Source organism: Macrotis lagotis, chromosome 1 (genome assembly GCF_037893015.1).
Source record: "Macrotis lagotis isolate mMagLag1 chromosome 1, bilby.v1.9.chrom.fasta, whole genome shotgun sequence".
Lineage (NCBI taxonomy): Eukaryota > Metazoa > Chordata > Mammalia > Peramelemorphia > Peramelidae > Macrotis > Macrotis lagotis.
In genome coordinates, this window is record NC_133658.1 from 40,157,660 (window position 1) to 40,173,080 (window position 15,421).

General features: G+C 45.8%; 1 protein-coding gene across 1 annotated transcript in view; it reads left to right on the forward strand.

Moving 5' to 3' along the window:
* Positions 1-334: 334 nt before the first annotated feature.
* DBNL (drebrin like) overlaps positions 335-15,421 on the forward strand; it is a 32,658-nt gene continuing 17,571 nt past the window's right edge. Inside the window, exons 1-2 of the mRNA XM_074198505.1 lie at positions 335-507; positions 9,911-9,966. Of these exons, the coding sequence (XP_074054606.1) occupies positions 425-507; positions 9,911-9,966 (139 nt within the window). The 5' untranslated portion in view covers positions 335-424. The remainder of the gene's footprint in view (positions 508-9,910; positions 9,967-15,421) is intronic.

Below are 15,421 nucleotides of genomic sequence, written 5' to 3' on the forward strand. Positions count from 1 at the left end.
CCAAGGCCACACAGCTGGGTCATTAAGTGTCTGAGGCCGGATTTGAACCCAGGTCCTCCTGACTCCCGGGCCGGTGCTCGCAGGGGTCCAGGGGGAGGGGGCGGGGCAAGGTCAGGGGTGGCCCGGAGGGCCTCGGGCCGGGGCGGCACGTGGGACGCGTGAGCACGTGCGCCGCCTCCCTTCCTCTCCCTCCCTCCTAGACCCCGGGCCCCGCCTCCTCCTCCATGCTCTCTGCGCACGCGCGCCCGCCCCCGGCCCCTCCCCCGGCCCCTCCCGCCCCTCCCCCTCCCCGTGCGGCGCCGCCGAAGTGGCTTCCGGCCACCAAGGGGCGGGGCCGGGCCCGGAAGTGGCGGCGGCGGCGGCGGCGGCGCTGAGCGAGGATCCGGGAGCCCAGGGGCGTCTGTGTGGCGGGCACCGGGGAGACATGGCCGTGAACCTGAGTCGGAACGGGCCGGCGCTGCAGGAGGCCTACCGGCAAGTGGTCACCGAGAAGTCACCCACTGACTGGTGAGGGGGCGCCGGGGGGCCGGGGCGGGTGCCCGCGGGGTGCGGCCCCTTCCTGGGCGCGGGCCTGGGGGAGGGGAGGGGGCGCCTGGCAGCTCGGCCCCTCCTCCTGGGCCTCTTCCCTGCCCCCACCCTCCAGCCCTCGAGGGCCCCGCACCTGCGCCCACCTGCGGGCAGGAAGGAGCCGGGGCTCCCGCCCCGGGACTTGCCTCCTCCGGCCCCGCAGACCCCCAGACCCCGGCCCGGGCAGGAGCCGCCGCGCCCTGCAGACGAACCGAGGGGGCAGCCGAGGCCGCGACCCCGGTGCCCCCCAGCCGGGACCCGGCCCAGGGTGCGCGGCCTCGGCCGGCGGCCTGTGGGGCCCGGGCGCCGGGAAAGGCCAAGGAGGCCCGCGCTGTGGCACACTTGGGCCGGCCCTGCCGCTCCGCCCAGGGCAGCCGCGGCCGCCTCCTCTCTGCCGCTGTCACTGCGGCCGTGCGACGCTTTCCGCCCCTGCCTCTTTGCCCACATTGTTTCCATTGGCCTGTCTGGAGTATTTCCTGTTGTTGGTAAGAAGCTGGGCAGAAGGGCAGCCAGGTGCCCAGTGCATAGAGCCCCGGGCCTGGAGTCAGGAGGGCCTGGGTTCAGATCTGACCTCTGACACTTAATAAGTACCTAGCAGTGTGGCCTTGGGCAAGCCACTGAACCCCATTGCCTTGAAAAGAAAAACCTAAAAAAAAGAAGCCCCTCAGAGAATATTAAGGTTGACTGCCTTGGGGGATACGAATAGGGCCTTAGTAACTGTTTAGAAGAACGCTGGGCTCAGCCGGAAAATCTGGGTTCAGCTCCTACCTGCTACCTCACCAGTTCTCTGATCTTAAAGTCCTTTAGCCTCACAGGCCCTCCCAGTTGCCTCTATCTGATGGCTTTCCAGTTCTGACTTTCTGTGATTCTGCCTCCACGCTATCCTGGCTGTATCAGCAATCAGTAAACTTTTATTAAGCTCCTTCCATAGACCTGGCACTCTCCTAAGCCTTTTGGATAGTCCCTGGCCTCAGGGAGCTCACACTTTAATGGGGTATGGTGGAGGGGAGGGGTCAGAGAAGTCTCCCAGGAGACATCTGAACTGAGACCTCCATTTTGAGGTGCAGATGATTATGGTGAGTTAAGGATTGTAGACGATCATGAGATGAACCGGGCTTGAAGGGAAGACCCCAAGTATAACACCTAAATGGAACTGAGAGTATTTGTAAGACTTGTGTGCAGACACTGGAAGGTTTACAAAGAGAAATACATGGAGGTTTTTATTTGATCCTCACAGCAAAATGCAAAATAGAGATATCCATAAATCTTTGGTTTCCCAATTTAATTCCACAGAAGAGACAAAGCATTTCTCTGCAGGATGTAGTGCTCTCTTCCAGACAGAAATGCCAGGGACTGCCTGATCTGACAGGAGCCACCAGATTGTAAGCAGAACTCATGGATAAGATATTGAGATGAGGAAACAACTAGGAAGTTTCTGAAGCAGGATTAGAACTCAGGGCTGCTTAGAGCCGGGTGTAATACCACCAAACTGCTTGTCATATTCGGACAGGCTGAGGGTTTTTTCCCTTTTTTTGTAACCCAGGCATAGTACAGTGCCTGACCCATAGTAGATGTTTAATAAAGAAATGCTTGTTAACTTGACTTGATGGGACCCAAGTCGAGGCAGAAGGTCTTGGAAGGGACATAAATAGTCTTTTTATTTGGAAAATAATTTCACAAATTACAGCACAGGTAACTATTCAGACTGAGTTCTTAAAAGGTCGTCCTGCTCTGCCCAGAGTTGAATCACTAAGGATGTAGTTGTGTTGCTAGGACACCAGTGTCTTTAGTTATTATTTCCCGCTCATCAACGTCTTGTGGTTGATGGTTTCTTAATGAATCTGAATTTCTTCAGGGCTTGTCAGAATATGATGTCAGATTGCTCAGCTCAAAGGATACTTTTTGAACCCAGAGTCCTTCCAGGGAAAAGAACAATTTTTCTCCACCTTGATGTCAGACTACTTTAGGTTGGAGCCTAAGAGAATATAGACCCCCGGAAAGCTAATATAGTTACTGAGAGTGGTAGTTAAAAAGCAGAAAATGAGCCTCCCATTCTTCCCTCACCTCCTTCCAATTTAACTTTCTCTAGGTATCTGGATTGAAACCATGGTTTGGAGATGGCATGGGGGGGGTTAAGGCAGGTATACCCACCAGCAGCTGTTGCAGTAATCTATACTTGGGGTGGTAGTGGTGTCAGAGGGGTTTGGCATGGCAGGGCATGAAAAAATCTTAATTTGGGAAGACATAGTTTAAACTTAAATGTTTCTCAGTCTGGAAGGCTTCTGTTGTTTCAGTCATGTCTAACTCACTGTGACCCTCTTTGGACTTTTCTTGGCCAAGTGGTTTCACCATTTGCTTCCCAACCCTGAGGCAAACAAGTAAAGTGACTTGCTCAGGGTCACTCAGCTAGTGTTTGACAGCTAGGTGGGACAGTGGATAGAATGAGAGACCTGAGGTCAGGAAGACATCTCTTTGTGAGTTCAAATCTGTCCTCCAAGAAGGCTGGAGAAGGAAAGGCAAACTATTCGAATAGCTTTGCTAAGAAAACCCCCCTCTATGGGGCTGCATCTGACACAGGGAGTCAGATGCACCTGAACAACAACAATTGAGGAAGGAAATTTTGCAATCTACTTTAGGGATCTTACTTTGTCTTTTATTCTCTCTCACTTCTCTGCTATTGATACAGAAGGGATTTCATCACTTTTCATATCCTGAATCTGCACATCTAGCCTTCATCTTTTTTCTGAGCTCCAGTCCAGTCTCTCAGACATGGCTGACCACCTACCTGTACATCTCTTAAGAACCTGAAACTCAGTATATCCAACAAAAATCATTTCCTTTAACCCTAGACCTGCACCTTTTTCTTAGCTTCTCATTCCTGTTGAGGACGCCACTATCTTTGAAACCTCACAGTCCTCCCTGACTCTCCACTCCAAATTCTAGTCATTTACCAAGACTTGGAGTATGACTTTCTCTTTCTACTCCCCCCCCCCCCCCACACACATCATGCTCTTTACCTTTTACTCCGTTGTGGTCCAGTAGCCTCCTCAATTGCACTCTCTCCTTCCCCTCCCTCCTCCTCCCTTCTTCCTAGCTAACATTCAGTGACTCTCTGTGGTCTCTAGGATAAAATATGAACCAGCATTTAAAACAGTTTATGGCTATGCCCTGGCTTCCTTTTCCAGATTTCTTGCACATCACTGCTCCACATGCCAGCTTTTTCTGATACCTAGTATTTCCTCTTGTGTCTCCACACCCTTACACAAACTCCCCCCACCTCCACACTGAGGTAGGAGGATCACTGCATCTGTTGCTTGCACATTCAGTCTTGAAAGCTGTTGTGCTTTGGAACTTTGTCCAAACCCCCATTTCTCTCCCCTCTTCCATCAGTCAACATTCATTCAGTCTAGGGACTGTGCCAAGGACTGGGAATATAAAGGGAGGCAATAGACAGACCCCGACCTCACAGCCTGGTGGAAGAGACAACAAGCACTCCAGGAGAAGCTGGGAAGGCACTAAAGTTAGAGGGAAACCAGGAGGGAGAACTTGGAGCAGTGTGGTGCTGAGGTTAAGGTGTGAGAAGTTGGAGGGAGTCAAGGTTATGAAAGTTTGAACACTGTTTGATCCTAGAGGCAGTAAAGAGCCACAAGAGTTTGTTGAGTAAAAAAGGTAATACGGTCAGATCTGTGCTTTAGGGAAATCACTTGAGTGGTTGAATAGAGAATGGATTGGAGTTGGGGGAAACTTGAGGCAGGTATACCCACCAGCAACTGGTCGTAATCCAGACTTGGGATGGTGGTGTCAGAGGAAAGGAGAGGAGAGGTTGTATTCTAGAGCTATTACAAAGGTGAATGGAGAGGCATCAGCAACAATTTGGATATATGGAGGATGAGAGGGTAAGGAATCCAGAATGGCTTCTGTGTTCTGAGTCTGAGGATCTGGGAGGATGGCATTGCCCTTTACAGTTAAAGGGAAGGTGATATGGGGGTGGTTTAGGAGAAAAGGTAATTAATAAAATTTTGAACATGTTGTGTTTATGATGTCTGTTGCTCATCTAGTTTGAGAAGCAGGTGGAAATGAAATTGGAAATCAGCAAAGAGGCTGGGTAGGATGGGCAGATTTGAGAATCGTTAGCGTAGAGATGTTCATTAAAATCCATGGGAGCTTATGAAATTTCCAAGTGAAGTGAAGGAAAAGAGAAGAAGATCCAGGGCAGAACCTTGAGGAACACCTGTGATTAGAGAATGTGATCTGGAGGAGGGTCCAGCAAAGGAGACTTAAGGAGAAGTCAGTCAGGTAGGAAGAAAACCAGGAGAGAGAGGGGAATCCTGTAAATGGAAAGAAAGGAAAATATCCAAGAGGAGAGTGATGGACTGGTCATAGGCCACAGAGAAGTCAAGGAGAAGGAGGATACAAAAAAGGTTACTGGCAGCTGGATTGGCAGGGCCTAGGAAGAGAGTGAGAGGAAAGTAAAGCTTGAAGTGTTTGTCCAAAAGGAAGAAGAGCTAGCAGACATTAATGATCAAGAATGTAAGGATTCATTGAGGGGCTTTTAAAGGTGAGGGAAGCAGACGGAAATAAACCAATAGAGATGAAGAGATGGAAAATAGGTGAGAGTGAAGGTGGCAGTTTTTTGGAGGAGATGGCATAGGGTTAGTGTTGGTAAGTGGTAAGATCATCTCATCATTAGACAGAGGTGAAGGGGAACAATGACAGAAGGCACCTGAGTGATAGGAGCTGGGGAAGAGGAGAACAGAGGAAATTTCAAGCAAAGGACTTCAATCTTTTTTGTTAACTATGAGACAGGGTTTCCTGCTGAGAGAGTTGGGCAGAAGGGAACCCGGGAGGTTTGAAGAGGTTTGGAAGAGCCACTGTGGAGAGTGGGACAATGAGTTGATGAGGGAGACTTAGTGGAATTGCTGAACAGCAGTGAGGATATGTAACAGTGGACTTAGTCAAAATGATTGTGATTTTTTTTTGGCACCTTTGTTCAGCAGTGCCTTTGTAGGAAAAAGTCAGTGGGATGGTAGGAGTGATCAAAGACTGAGTCTTGAGGGGGTCTATTCGGCAAAATAGACTGATTAGGGATTCAAAAGAACTGTGTAGAGTTGAATTAGTTCACAAAGGAGTCAAGATGAGAGAAGAAGAGAGGGGCTGATGCAGGAAACTTGATTTGGGAGGGCTTTGAGGGTTCATGGGTTTAGAGGTCAAGCGTGGTTTTGTAAAGGAAGGCAGAGGGAGAGGTGAAAAGTCAAAAGATTATGGCCAGATATGGGGATTTCCGGATTCTTGAAAATGGAGGTGGCAAGTGTGGGTGATAAGAGCAAAGTTATGATTTGATGTGAGAAAGTTGTATGGAAGGTACCATTCTACTTCCCAAAGGAGGCTGGAGACATGAGGAGCCTGAGATGGAGGGCAAAGATGGTTATCTCTGCTTCACCCCTCTTCCCTCTGAAGGGCTGGAGATTAGTGAGAAAAGAACTGAAGAGAAGATGGAAATTGGATCTGCCCAGCAGGAGGTAGAAGGCCCACTCCCAACTGCTGGTTCCTCCTCTTCCCTAAGGACACAGCAGGAGAAGGGAGACCTGAGGTCAGAAGGAAGGTTGGGAAACCAGGCTAGCAGCAGGAGATGGAAGGGCTGCTCAGTCCTCTTCCCTGAGGCTGAGATGAGGGGGCTCAGTGGAAGTAGAAGTCTTCCTCTGTCATCTCCCTGGGGATCCTGGTTCTCTTCCTCTCCAGTCTCTGCCACTCAGATGTACTCTGTAGTGCAAGCATCTCCATGTGGCTGGCTGTGTCCTGGCCTTCTCATTATAAGGCCTGCTTTGGCCATCCTCTTTTTTGTTGGGTGATTTCTATCCCTGACATCTCCTAACTGGACAAAATCCCTTAGGTCTGACACCTTGTTTTCAATGCCCTATCGAACATTTTCTTCTGAACAACTTTGTTTGTACCTCAACATGGTTTGTCAGCAAAGTTCACCTAAAATAGGACTTCTCAAATTAGCCCTTAGTTCCTCTTTTTGACTTCCCTGTTTCTACTGCTCTTAAGCCCTGTTACCTGCAGGTCTTGAAGTCTGGAGGCATTTTGACTTCTTTCTGTTCCCTTACTTCCCTCTGTTGTCAGTCATAAAGACTTACTGATTCTTCCTTTATAATATTTCACTGCTTCCATCCTAGTAGGAAAAGTGGGTAAAATAATGGTGAGAGCTCTGGATTTGGAGTCAGGTGAGACTTGGGTTTGATTCCTCCTCTGACACTAATTGTGAGAACATGGAAAAATTGCAAAACCTTCAAATCTATTTCCTCATCTGAAAAACAGGAACCCTACTCATAGTGCTTCTCCTCCCAGGGTTGGTAAGAGGATCTACAGTGAAGCAAATGGATGTAAGATGCTTTTCAAACCCTAACTGTAGAAGTCCTTATTCCCACTGATTTCTGCATGTCCAGATTACCATAATTGCCTCCCAATTGGTTTTCCTGCATCAAATCCCTTCCTATTTCAGTCCTGCAGGCTGCTACCAGATCTGCCTTGTTTAAAATGCTGTTTTGACCAGGTCATTCTTCTGCTCAGAACCGTCCGTTGTGTCCGAAAGCTCAGATTTAAGATGCCATAATCTGGCTTCAGTCTGTCTCTTCAGCCTCTTAAACTGGGTACCCCTCCTGCCTCCTTTCTCACACTCTTTGGTTTATCTGCTACCCTTGGGCATGACTTTGACTGTCATGTCCTCTCTGACTTCCACTTTTCTCCCTTGGTGCTTTTATTATCTCCTGATCCCAATTTACAGATCTCTCCTCCTTATAATTCCTATTCCTGCTTCAGGACTATCTGCTCTGAACTTTTCTAGATCCTTCCAGCTCACTGTGGACTGGTCATTGATTGTCAAAACTGATCAGTATATATTTGTCATGTTTAAGTTTATATGTCCTCTGTCCCCAAGCAAACGATAAGCTTCTTGAGGACTGGTATATTTTTTATATTTACATAGAATGTTCTGTTGCTGGGAGTAAGAAAAGTAGTTTAGCTGGAGCAGGAAAGTTATGGGAAGCCAGAGAGATAGTTCATAGATCTATCCTGAGCTGAAGCCTTGCTCTCTTAAGCTTTGAGAGCCCAGCTACTCCGTGGCTAGTAGACCTTTAGCCATCTGCATATTTGACTGTAGCAGCAGCGCTGAATCAGTGGTATGGTCAGTGATAGGCTGGTTAAGACAGCTTTTCATAGTTCTTTTGGGTCACTCTATTCCCATCTGTGTTTCTGAGAGTCTTTTGCATTTTGTTTCATTCCTTTCAAAAGCACTGCTTCATTCTTTGCTGTTTCCTCATTAACTTGATCCACTGCATCCTGCCTGGGTTTGCTTTCCCTCTTTCATCCTTTTCATTTCACCAATATCTCTGCTTGGTGATCTTCACATGCCTCTGATTGAAGCCTTTGAAACAATGGGATCTTGTCTTTAGCTTTGTTTCTTTATACAGCATTTACACCCCCACCCCCTTCCTATCAGACTTGGAATTCTAAGTGAATTTTATCCCAGAGTGGTAACCATGAGTTCTAAAAGGAATTTTACTTCTCATTTATTGTATGATGGAGTTCAGTTTTTCAGATCTTTTTCTAATACACAGGTTTTCAATCTGAGACCTGCTGGTGGCCATGAATTCCATGTGTAGATTTCACGGGGGGGGGGGGGTGGTGTTTGTGAATTAGTTTTAAAAATATTTTGACAGCTATTTCAGTATAACTGATTTGCTTTGTAATTTTATGTACATTTTTTTGTACATTAAAAAGATTCTTCTGAGAAGAGATTAGTACATTTTATCAGTCTGCCAAAAGAATCTGTGATACCAATGAAGGTTAAAAACTTCTGATTGGGGGCGGCTAGGTGGCGCAGTGGATAGAGCACCACCCCTGGAGTCAGGAGTACCTGAGTTCAAATCCGGCCTCAGACACTTAATAATTACCTAGCTGTGTGGCCTTGGGCAAGCCACTTAACCCCATTTGCCTTGCAAAAAAACCCTAAAAAAAACCAAAACAAAAAAAAAACCCCTTCTGATTGAATGTAAAATGTAAAATTTAAAATGATGGATGTGATTGCCAGGTTTGTCGTGGGAGTTTTCACTCAGCTTTCTGGAAAGGAAAGGAAATTGCAGTAGTTTGTTAGTTTGCTCTCTGTAAAGTGACTATCTGACAAGTCATAACTGACTTCCCCTAAGTAGCTCTGAATTCATTTATTAGCCCATATGTTTTCATGGACATTGTGGTTATTAGTTGTTTGCGTAGCATTCCCTGGAAGGAAATACAGATGTTTTTTAAAAAAGAAAAACAAAAAAATAAGGCGCTACTTTTTTTTTTTTGCAAGGCAAATGGGGTTAAGTGGCTTGCCCAAGGCCACACAGCTAGGTAATTATTAAGTGTCTGAGGCCGGATTTGAACCCAGGTACTCCTGACACCAGGGCTGGTGCTTTATCCACTACGCCACCTAGCCGCCCCTAAGGCTCTACTTTTGTGTGAAGAAACTAAAGAAATATCTGGAGACAGTAATTTGTCCCAGGCCAGCAAGAATGAAGTTAACACAATATGTTTAGCACCAGGGATGCCGGGACCAGGGAATGAGAAGTCTAAAATATCTAAATGACTACCCTCGCATCAAGACTCAGAGAGTCATCTCAGTCTAGGCAGTTATATTAGTCACAAATACCCAGGAGTCCACACAAAGGGAGTTAGATGCAACGGCCCTGTGGCTAATTTTGTATCTTTCTCCTCCCTGATCTTCTCAGCTTTGCTTAGTTTGCTTTGGAATTGGGTGCATGAAGGGATCTCTCCCTTTGTCTTTTAGCTTCATTTGTAACCTTAGTTGCTTAGTGATTCTTGCTTGTTAATATAAACAACAATGATCTTTCTGATTTTTTTTATTTTCTTGCTTGTGAATTCTTTTGCGTAACCAAGGAAGCTGTCTGTAGAATCTTAATGACCTCTGTTGAAAATTATAGTATATTATTTAAAGGTTTTTTTTTTTTGAAGAATCCTAGTATTCTGGTATTAGAGAGGCAGATGGGTATAATGAAAAGAACACTGAATTTGAAGTGATTTCCTATACCTTGGATTCAGGATCTCCTCTGCCACTGATTAGTTGTTAAAAGGCATTGGCCACCTCTCATCTTTAGTTTCCATGTCTCTGAAATGGGGATAATTATAGTCTGATCTCAGGATAGGATTTTTTTAAACTATAAAGTGTTTATACAAATTGAGCTGATATCATTTGTGAGGCCTCTGATTCATGTGGGCTTCTGTTGTACTACAGGATGAGGGGAGTACTGGAACACTTGATTGAATAGTCTGTGCTTTCTTTCAGGGCTTTGTTTACTTATGAAGGCAACAGCAATGACATTCGTGTGGCCGGCACTGGAGGTGAGTGAATGTGGGGAGAAGTAAGTGGAAGTGATTTGCTTGATGGGGGGGGACAAGGGCAGCCCTTGATGGACCATGAAAGAGACTACTCTCCACTTAAAGAAGCTGCATCCTAGGAGTTCTCCCTCTGTGGTGAAATGCCAGATGGTTTGCAGAATGCAGGACTGCCTGGGCACTTTTTTCTTCCTTTGCTCTCCGTTCCCCTCTTTTCTTGTTTATTCTTCCATTTGTTTTACTTTGACCTTTCCTGGGACAGACTTTGTTGAGATTAGTCACATACTCCCAACATAGGAACTGGTCAGTGGGTCCTCAGAGTAAGTCCTACCACCACCTCTTGCTTCCAATTTGAATTTCTTTCCTTGCCTGACTGATGCAGGGAAGTTGACCTCACAACTTTTCTAACTTCCTGTTCCCAAAGCATCCTATAGGGGTTTTTATTGCTGGTTGCTAATTGTGAGAACATGGAAAAATTGCAAAACCTTCAAATCTATTTCCTCATCTGAAAAACAGGAACCCTACTCATAGTGCTTCTCCTCCCAGGGTTGGTAAGAGGATCTACAGTGAAGCAAATGGATGTAAGATGCTTTTCAAACCCTAACTGTAGAAGTCCTTATTCCCACTGATTTCTGCATGTCCAGATTACCATAATTGCCTCCCATTGGTTTTCCTGCATCAAATCCCTTCCTATTTCAGTCCTGCAGGCTGCTACCAGATCTGCCTTGTTTAAAATGCTGTTTTGACCAGGTCATTCTTCTGCTCAGAACCGTCCGTTGTGTCCGAAAGCTCAGATTTAAGATGCCATAATCTGGCTTCAGTCTGTCTCTTCAGCCTCTTAAACTGGGTACCCCTCCTGCCTCCTTTCTCACACTCTTTGGTTTATCTGCTACCCTTGGGCATGACTTTGACTGTCATGTCCTCTCTGACTTCCACTTTTCTCCCTTGGTGCTTTTATTATCTCCTGATCCCAATTTACAGATCTCTCCTCCTTATAAATTCCTATTCCTGCTTCAGGACTATCTGCTCTGAACTTTTCTAGATCCTTCCAGCTCACTGTGGACTGGTCATTGATTGTCAAAACTGATCAGTATATATTTGTCATGTTTAAGTTTATATGTCCTCTGTCCCCAAGCAAACGATAAGCTTCTTGAGGACTGGTATATTTTTTATATTTACATAGAATGTTCTGTTGCTGGGAGTAAGAAAAGTAGTTTAGCTGGAGCAGGAAAGTTATGGGAAGCCAGAGAGATAGTTCATAGATCTATCCTGAGCTGAAGCCTTGCTCTCTTAAGCTTTGAGAGCCCAGCTACTCCGTGGCTAGTAGACCTTTAGCCATCTGCATATTTGACTGTAGCAGCAGCGCTGAATCAGTGGTATGGTCAGTGATAGGCTGGTTAAGACAGCTTTTCATAGTTCTTTTGGGTCACTCTATTCCCATCTGTGTTTCTGAGAGTCTTTTGCATTTTGTTTCATTCCTTTCAAAAGCACCCACCAGCAACTGGTCGTAATCCAGACTTGGGATGGTGGTGTCAGAGGAAAGGAGAGGAGAGGTTGTATTCTAGAGCTATTACAAAGGTGAATGGAGAGGCATCAGCAACAATTTGGATATATGGAGGATGAGAGGGTAAGGAATCCAGAATGGCTTCTGTGTTCTGAGTCTGAGGATCTGGGAGGATGGCATTGCCCTTTACAGTTAAAGGGAAGGTGATATGGGGGTGGTTTAGGAGAAAAGGTAATTAATAAAATTTTGAACATGTTGTGTTTATGATGTCTGTTGCTCATCTAGTTTGAGAAGCAGGTGGAAATGAAATTGGAAATCAGCAAAGAGGCTGGGTAGGATGGGCAGATTTGAGAATCGTTAGCGTAGAGATGTTCATTAAAATCCATGGGAGCTTATGAAATTTCCAAGTGAAGTGAAGGAAAAGAGAAGAAGATCCAGGGCAGAACCTTGAGGAACACCTGTGATTAGAGAATGTGATCTGGAGGAGGGTCCAGCAAAGGAGACTTAAGGAGAAGTCAGTCAGGTAGGAAGAAAACCAGGAGAGAGAGGGGAATCCTGTAAATGGAAAGAAAGGAAAATATCCAAGAGGAGAGTGATGGACTGGTCATAGGCCACAGAGAAGTCAAGGAGAAGGAGGATACAAAAAAGGTTACTGGCAGCTGGATTGGCAGGGCCTAGGAAGAGAGTGAGAGGAAAGTAAAGCTTGAAGTGTTTGTCCAAAAGGAAGAAGAGCTAGCAGACATTAATGATCAAGAATGTAAGGATTCATTGAGGGGCTTTTAAAGGTGAGGGAAGCAGATGGAAATAAACCAATAGAGATGAAGAGATGGAAAATAGGTGAGAGTGAAGGTGGCAGTTTTTTGGAGGAGATGGCATAGGGTTAGTGTTGGTAAGTGGTAAGATCATCTCATCATTAGACAGAGGTGAAGGGGAACAATGACAGAAGGCACCTGAGTGATAGGAGCTGGGGAAGAGGAGAACAGAGGAAATTTCAAGCAAAGGACTTCAATCTTTTTTGTTAACTATGAGACAGGGTTTCCTGCTGAGAGAGTTGGGCAGAAGGGAACCCGGGAGGTTTGAAGAGGTTTGGAAGAGCCACTGTGGAGAGTGGGACAATGAGTTGATGAGGGAGACTTAGTGGAATTGCTGAACAGCAGTGAGGATATGTAACAGTGGACTTAGTCAAAATGATTGTGATTTTTTTTTGGCACCTTTGTTCAGCAGTGCCTTTGTAGGAAAAAGTCAGTGGGATGGTAGGAGTGATCAAAGACTGAGTCTTGAGGGGGTCTATTCGGCAAAATAGACTGATTAGGGATTCAAAAGAACTGTGTAGAGTTGAATTAGTTCACAAAGGAGTCAAGATGAGAGAAGAAGAGAGGGGCTGATGCAGGAAACTTGATTTGGGAGGGCTTTGAGGGTTCATGGGTTTAGAGGTCAAGCATGGTTTTGTAAAGGAAGGCAGAGGGAGAGGTGAAAAGTCAAAAGATTATGGCCAGATATGGGGATTTCCGGATTCTTGAAAATGGAGGTGGCAAGTGTGGGTGATAAGAGCAAAGTTATGATTTGATGTGAGAAAGTTGTATGGAAGGTACCATTCTACTTCCCAAAGGAGGCTGGAGACATGAGGAGCCTGAGATGGAGGGCAAAGATGGTTATCTCTGCTTCACCCCTCTTCCCTCTGAAGGGCTGGAGATTAGTGAGAAAAGAACTGAAGAGAAGATGGAAATTGGATCTGCCCAGCAGGAGGTAGAAGGCCCACTCCCAACTGCTGGTTCCTCCTCTTCCCTAAGGACACAGCAGGAGAAGGGAGACCTGAGGTCAGAAGGAAGGTTGGGAAACCAGGCTAGCAGCAGGAGATGGAAGGGCTGCTCAGTCCTCTTCCCTGAGGCTGAGATGAGGGGGCTCAGTGGAAGTAGAAGTCTTCCTCTGTCATCTCCCTGGGGATCCTGGTTCTCTTCCTCTCCAGTCTCTGCCACTCAGATGTACTCTGTAGTGCAAGCATCTCCATGTGGCTGGCTGTGTCCTGGCCTTCTCATTATAAGGCCTGCTTTGGCCATCCTCATTTTTTGTTGGGTGATTTCTATCCCTGACATCTCCTAACTGGACAAAATCCCTTAGGTCTGACACCTTGTTTTCAATGCCCTATCGAACATTTTCTTCTGAACAACTTTGTTTGTACCTCAACATGGTTTGTCAGCAAAGTTCACCTAAAATAGGACTTCTCAAATTAGCCCTTAGTTCCTCTTTTTGACTTCCCTGTTTCTACTGCTCTTAAGCCCTGTTACCTGCAGGTCTTGAAGTCTGGAGGCATTTTGACTTCTTTCTGTTCCCTTACTTCCCTCTGTTGTCAGTCATAAAGACTTACTGATTCTTCCTTTATAATATTTCACTGCTTCCATCCTAGTAGGAAAAGTGGGTAAAATAATGGTGAGAGCTCTGGATTTGGAGTCAGGTGAGACTTGGGTTTGATTCCTCCTCTGACACTAATTGTGAGAACATGGAAAAATTGCAAAACCTTCAAATCTATTTCCTCATCTGAAAAACAGGAACCCTACTCATAGTGCTTCTCCTCCCAGGGTTGGTAAGAGGATCTACAGTGAAGCAAATGGATGTAAGATGCTTTTCAAACCCTAACTGTAGAAGTCCTTATTCCCACTGATTTCTGCATGTCCAGATTACCATAATTGCCTCCCGATTGGTTTTCCTGCATCAAATCCCTTCCTATTTCAGTCCTGCAGGCTGCTACCAGATCTGCCTTGTTTAAAATGCTGTTTTGACCAGGTCATTCTTCTGCTCAGAACCGTCCGTTGTGTCCGAAAGCTCAGATTTAAGATGCCATAATCTGGCTTCAGTCTGTCTCTTCAGCCTCTTAAACTGGGTACCCCTCCTGCCTCCTTTCTCACACTCTTTGGTTTATCTGCTACCCTTGGGCATGACTTTGACTGTCATGTCCTCTCTGACTTCCACTTTTCTCCCTTGGTGCTTTTATTATCTCCTGATCCCAATTTACAGATCTCTCCTCCTTATAAATCCTATTCCTGCTTCAGGACTATCTGCTCTGAACTTTTCTAGATCCTTCCAGCTCACTGTGGACTGGTCATTGATTGTCAAAACTGATCAGTATATATTTGTCATGTTTAAGTTTATATGTCCTCTGTCCCCAAGCAAACGATAAGCTTCTTGAGGACTGGTATATTTTTTATATTTACATAGAATGTTCTGTTGCTGGGAGTAAGAAAAGTAGTTTAGCTGGAGCAGGAAAGTTATGGGAAGCCAGAGAGATAGTTCATAGATCTATCCTGAGCTGAAGCCTTGCTCTCTTAAGCTTTGAGAGCCCAGCTACTCCGTGGCTAGTAGACCTTTAGCCATCTGCATATTTGACTGTAGCAGCAGCGCTGAATCAGTGGTATGGTCAGTGATAGGCTGGTTAAGACAGCTTTTCATAGTTCTTTTGGGTCACTCTATTCCCATCTGTGTTTCTGAGAGTCTTTTGCATTTTGTTTCATTCCTTTCAAAAGCACTGCTTCATTCTTTGCTGTTTCCTCATTAACTTGATCCACTGCATCCTGCCTGGGTTTGCTTTCCCTCTTTCATCCTTTTCATTTCACCAATATCTCTGCTTGGTGATCTCCACATGCCTCTGATTGAAGCCTTTGAAACAATGGGATCTTGTCTTTAGCTTTGTTTCTTTATACAGCATTTACACCCCCACCCCCTTCCTATCAGACTTGGAATTCTAAGTGAATTTTATCCCAGAGTGGTAACCATGAGTTCTAAAAGGAATTTTACTTCTCATTTATTGTATGATGGAGTTCAGTTTTTCAGATCTTTTTCTAATACACAGGTTTTCAATCTGAGACCTGCTGGTGGCCATGAATTCCATGTGTAGATTTCACGGGGGGGGGGGGGGGGTGGTGTTTGTGAATTAGTTTTAAAAATATTTTGACAGCTATTTCA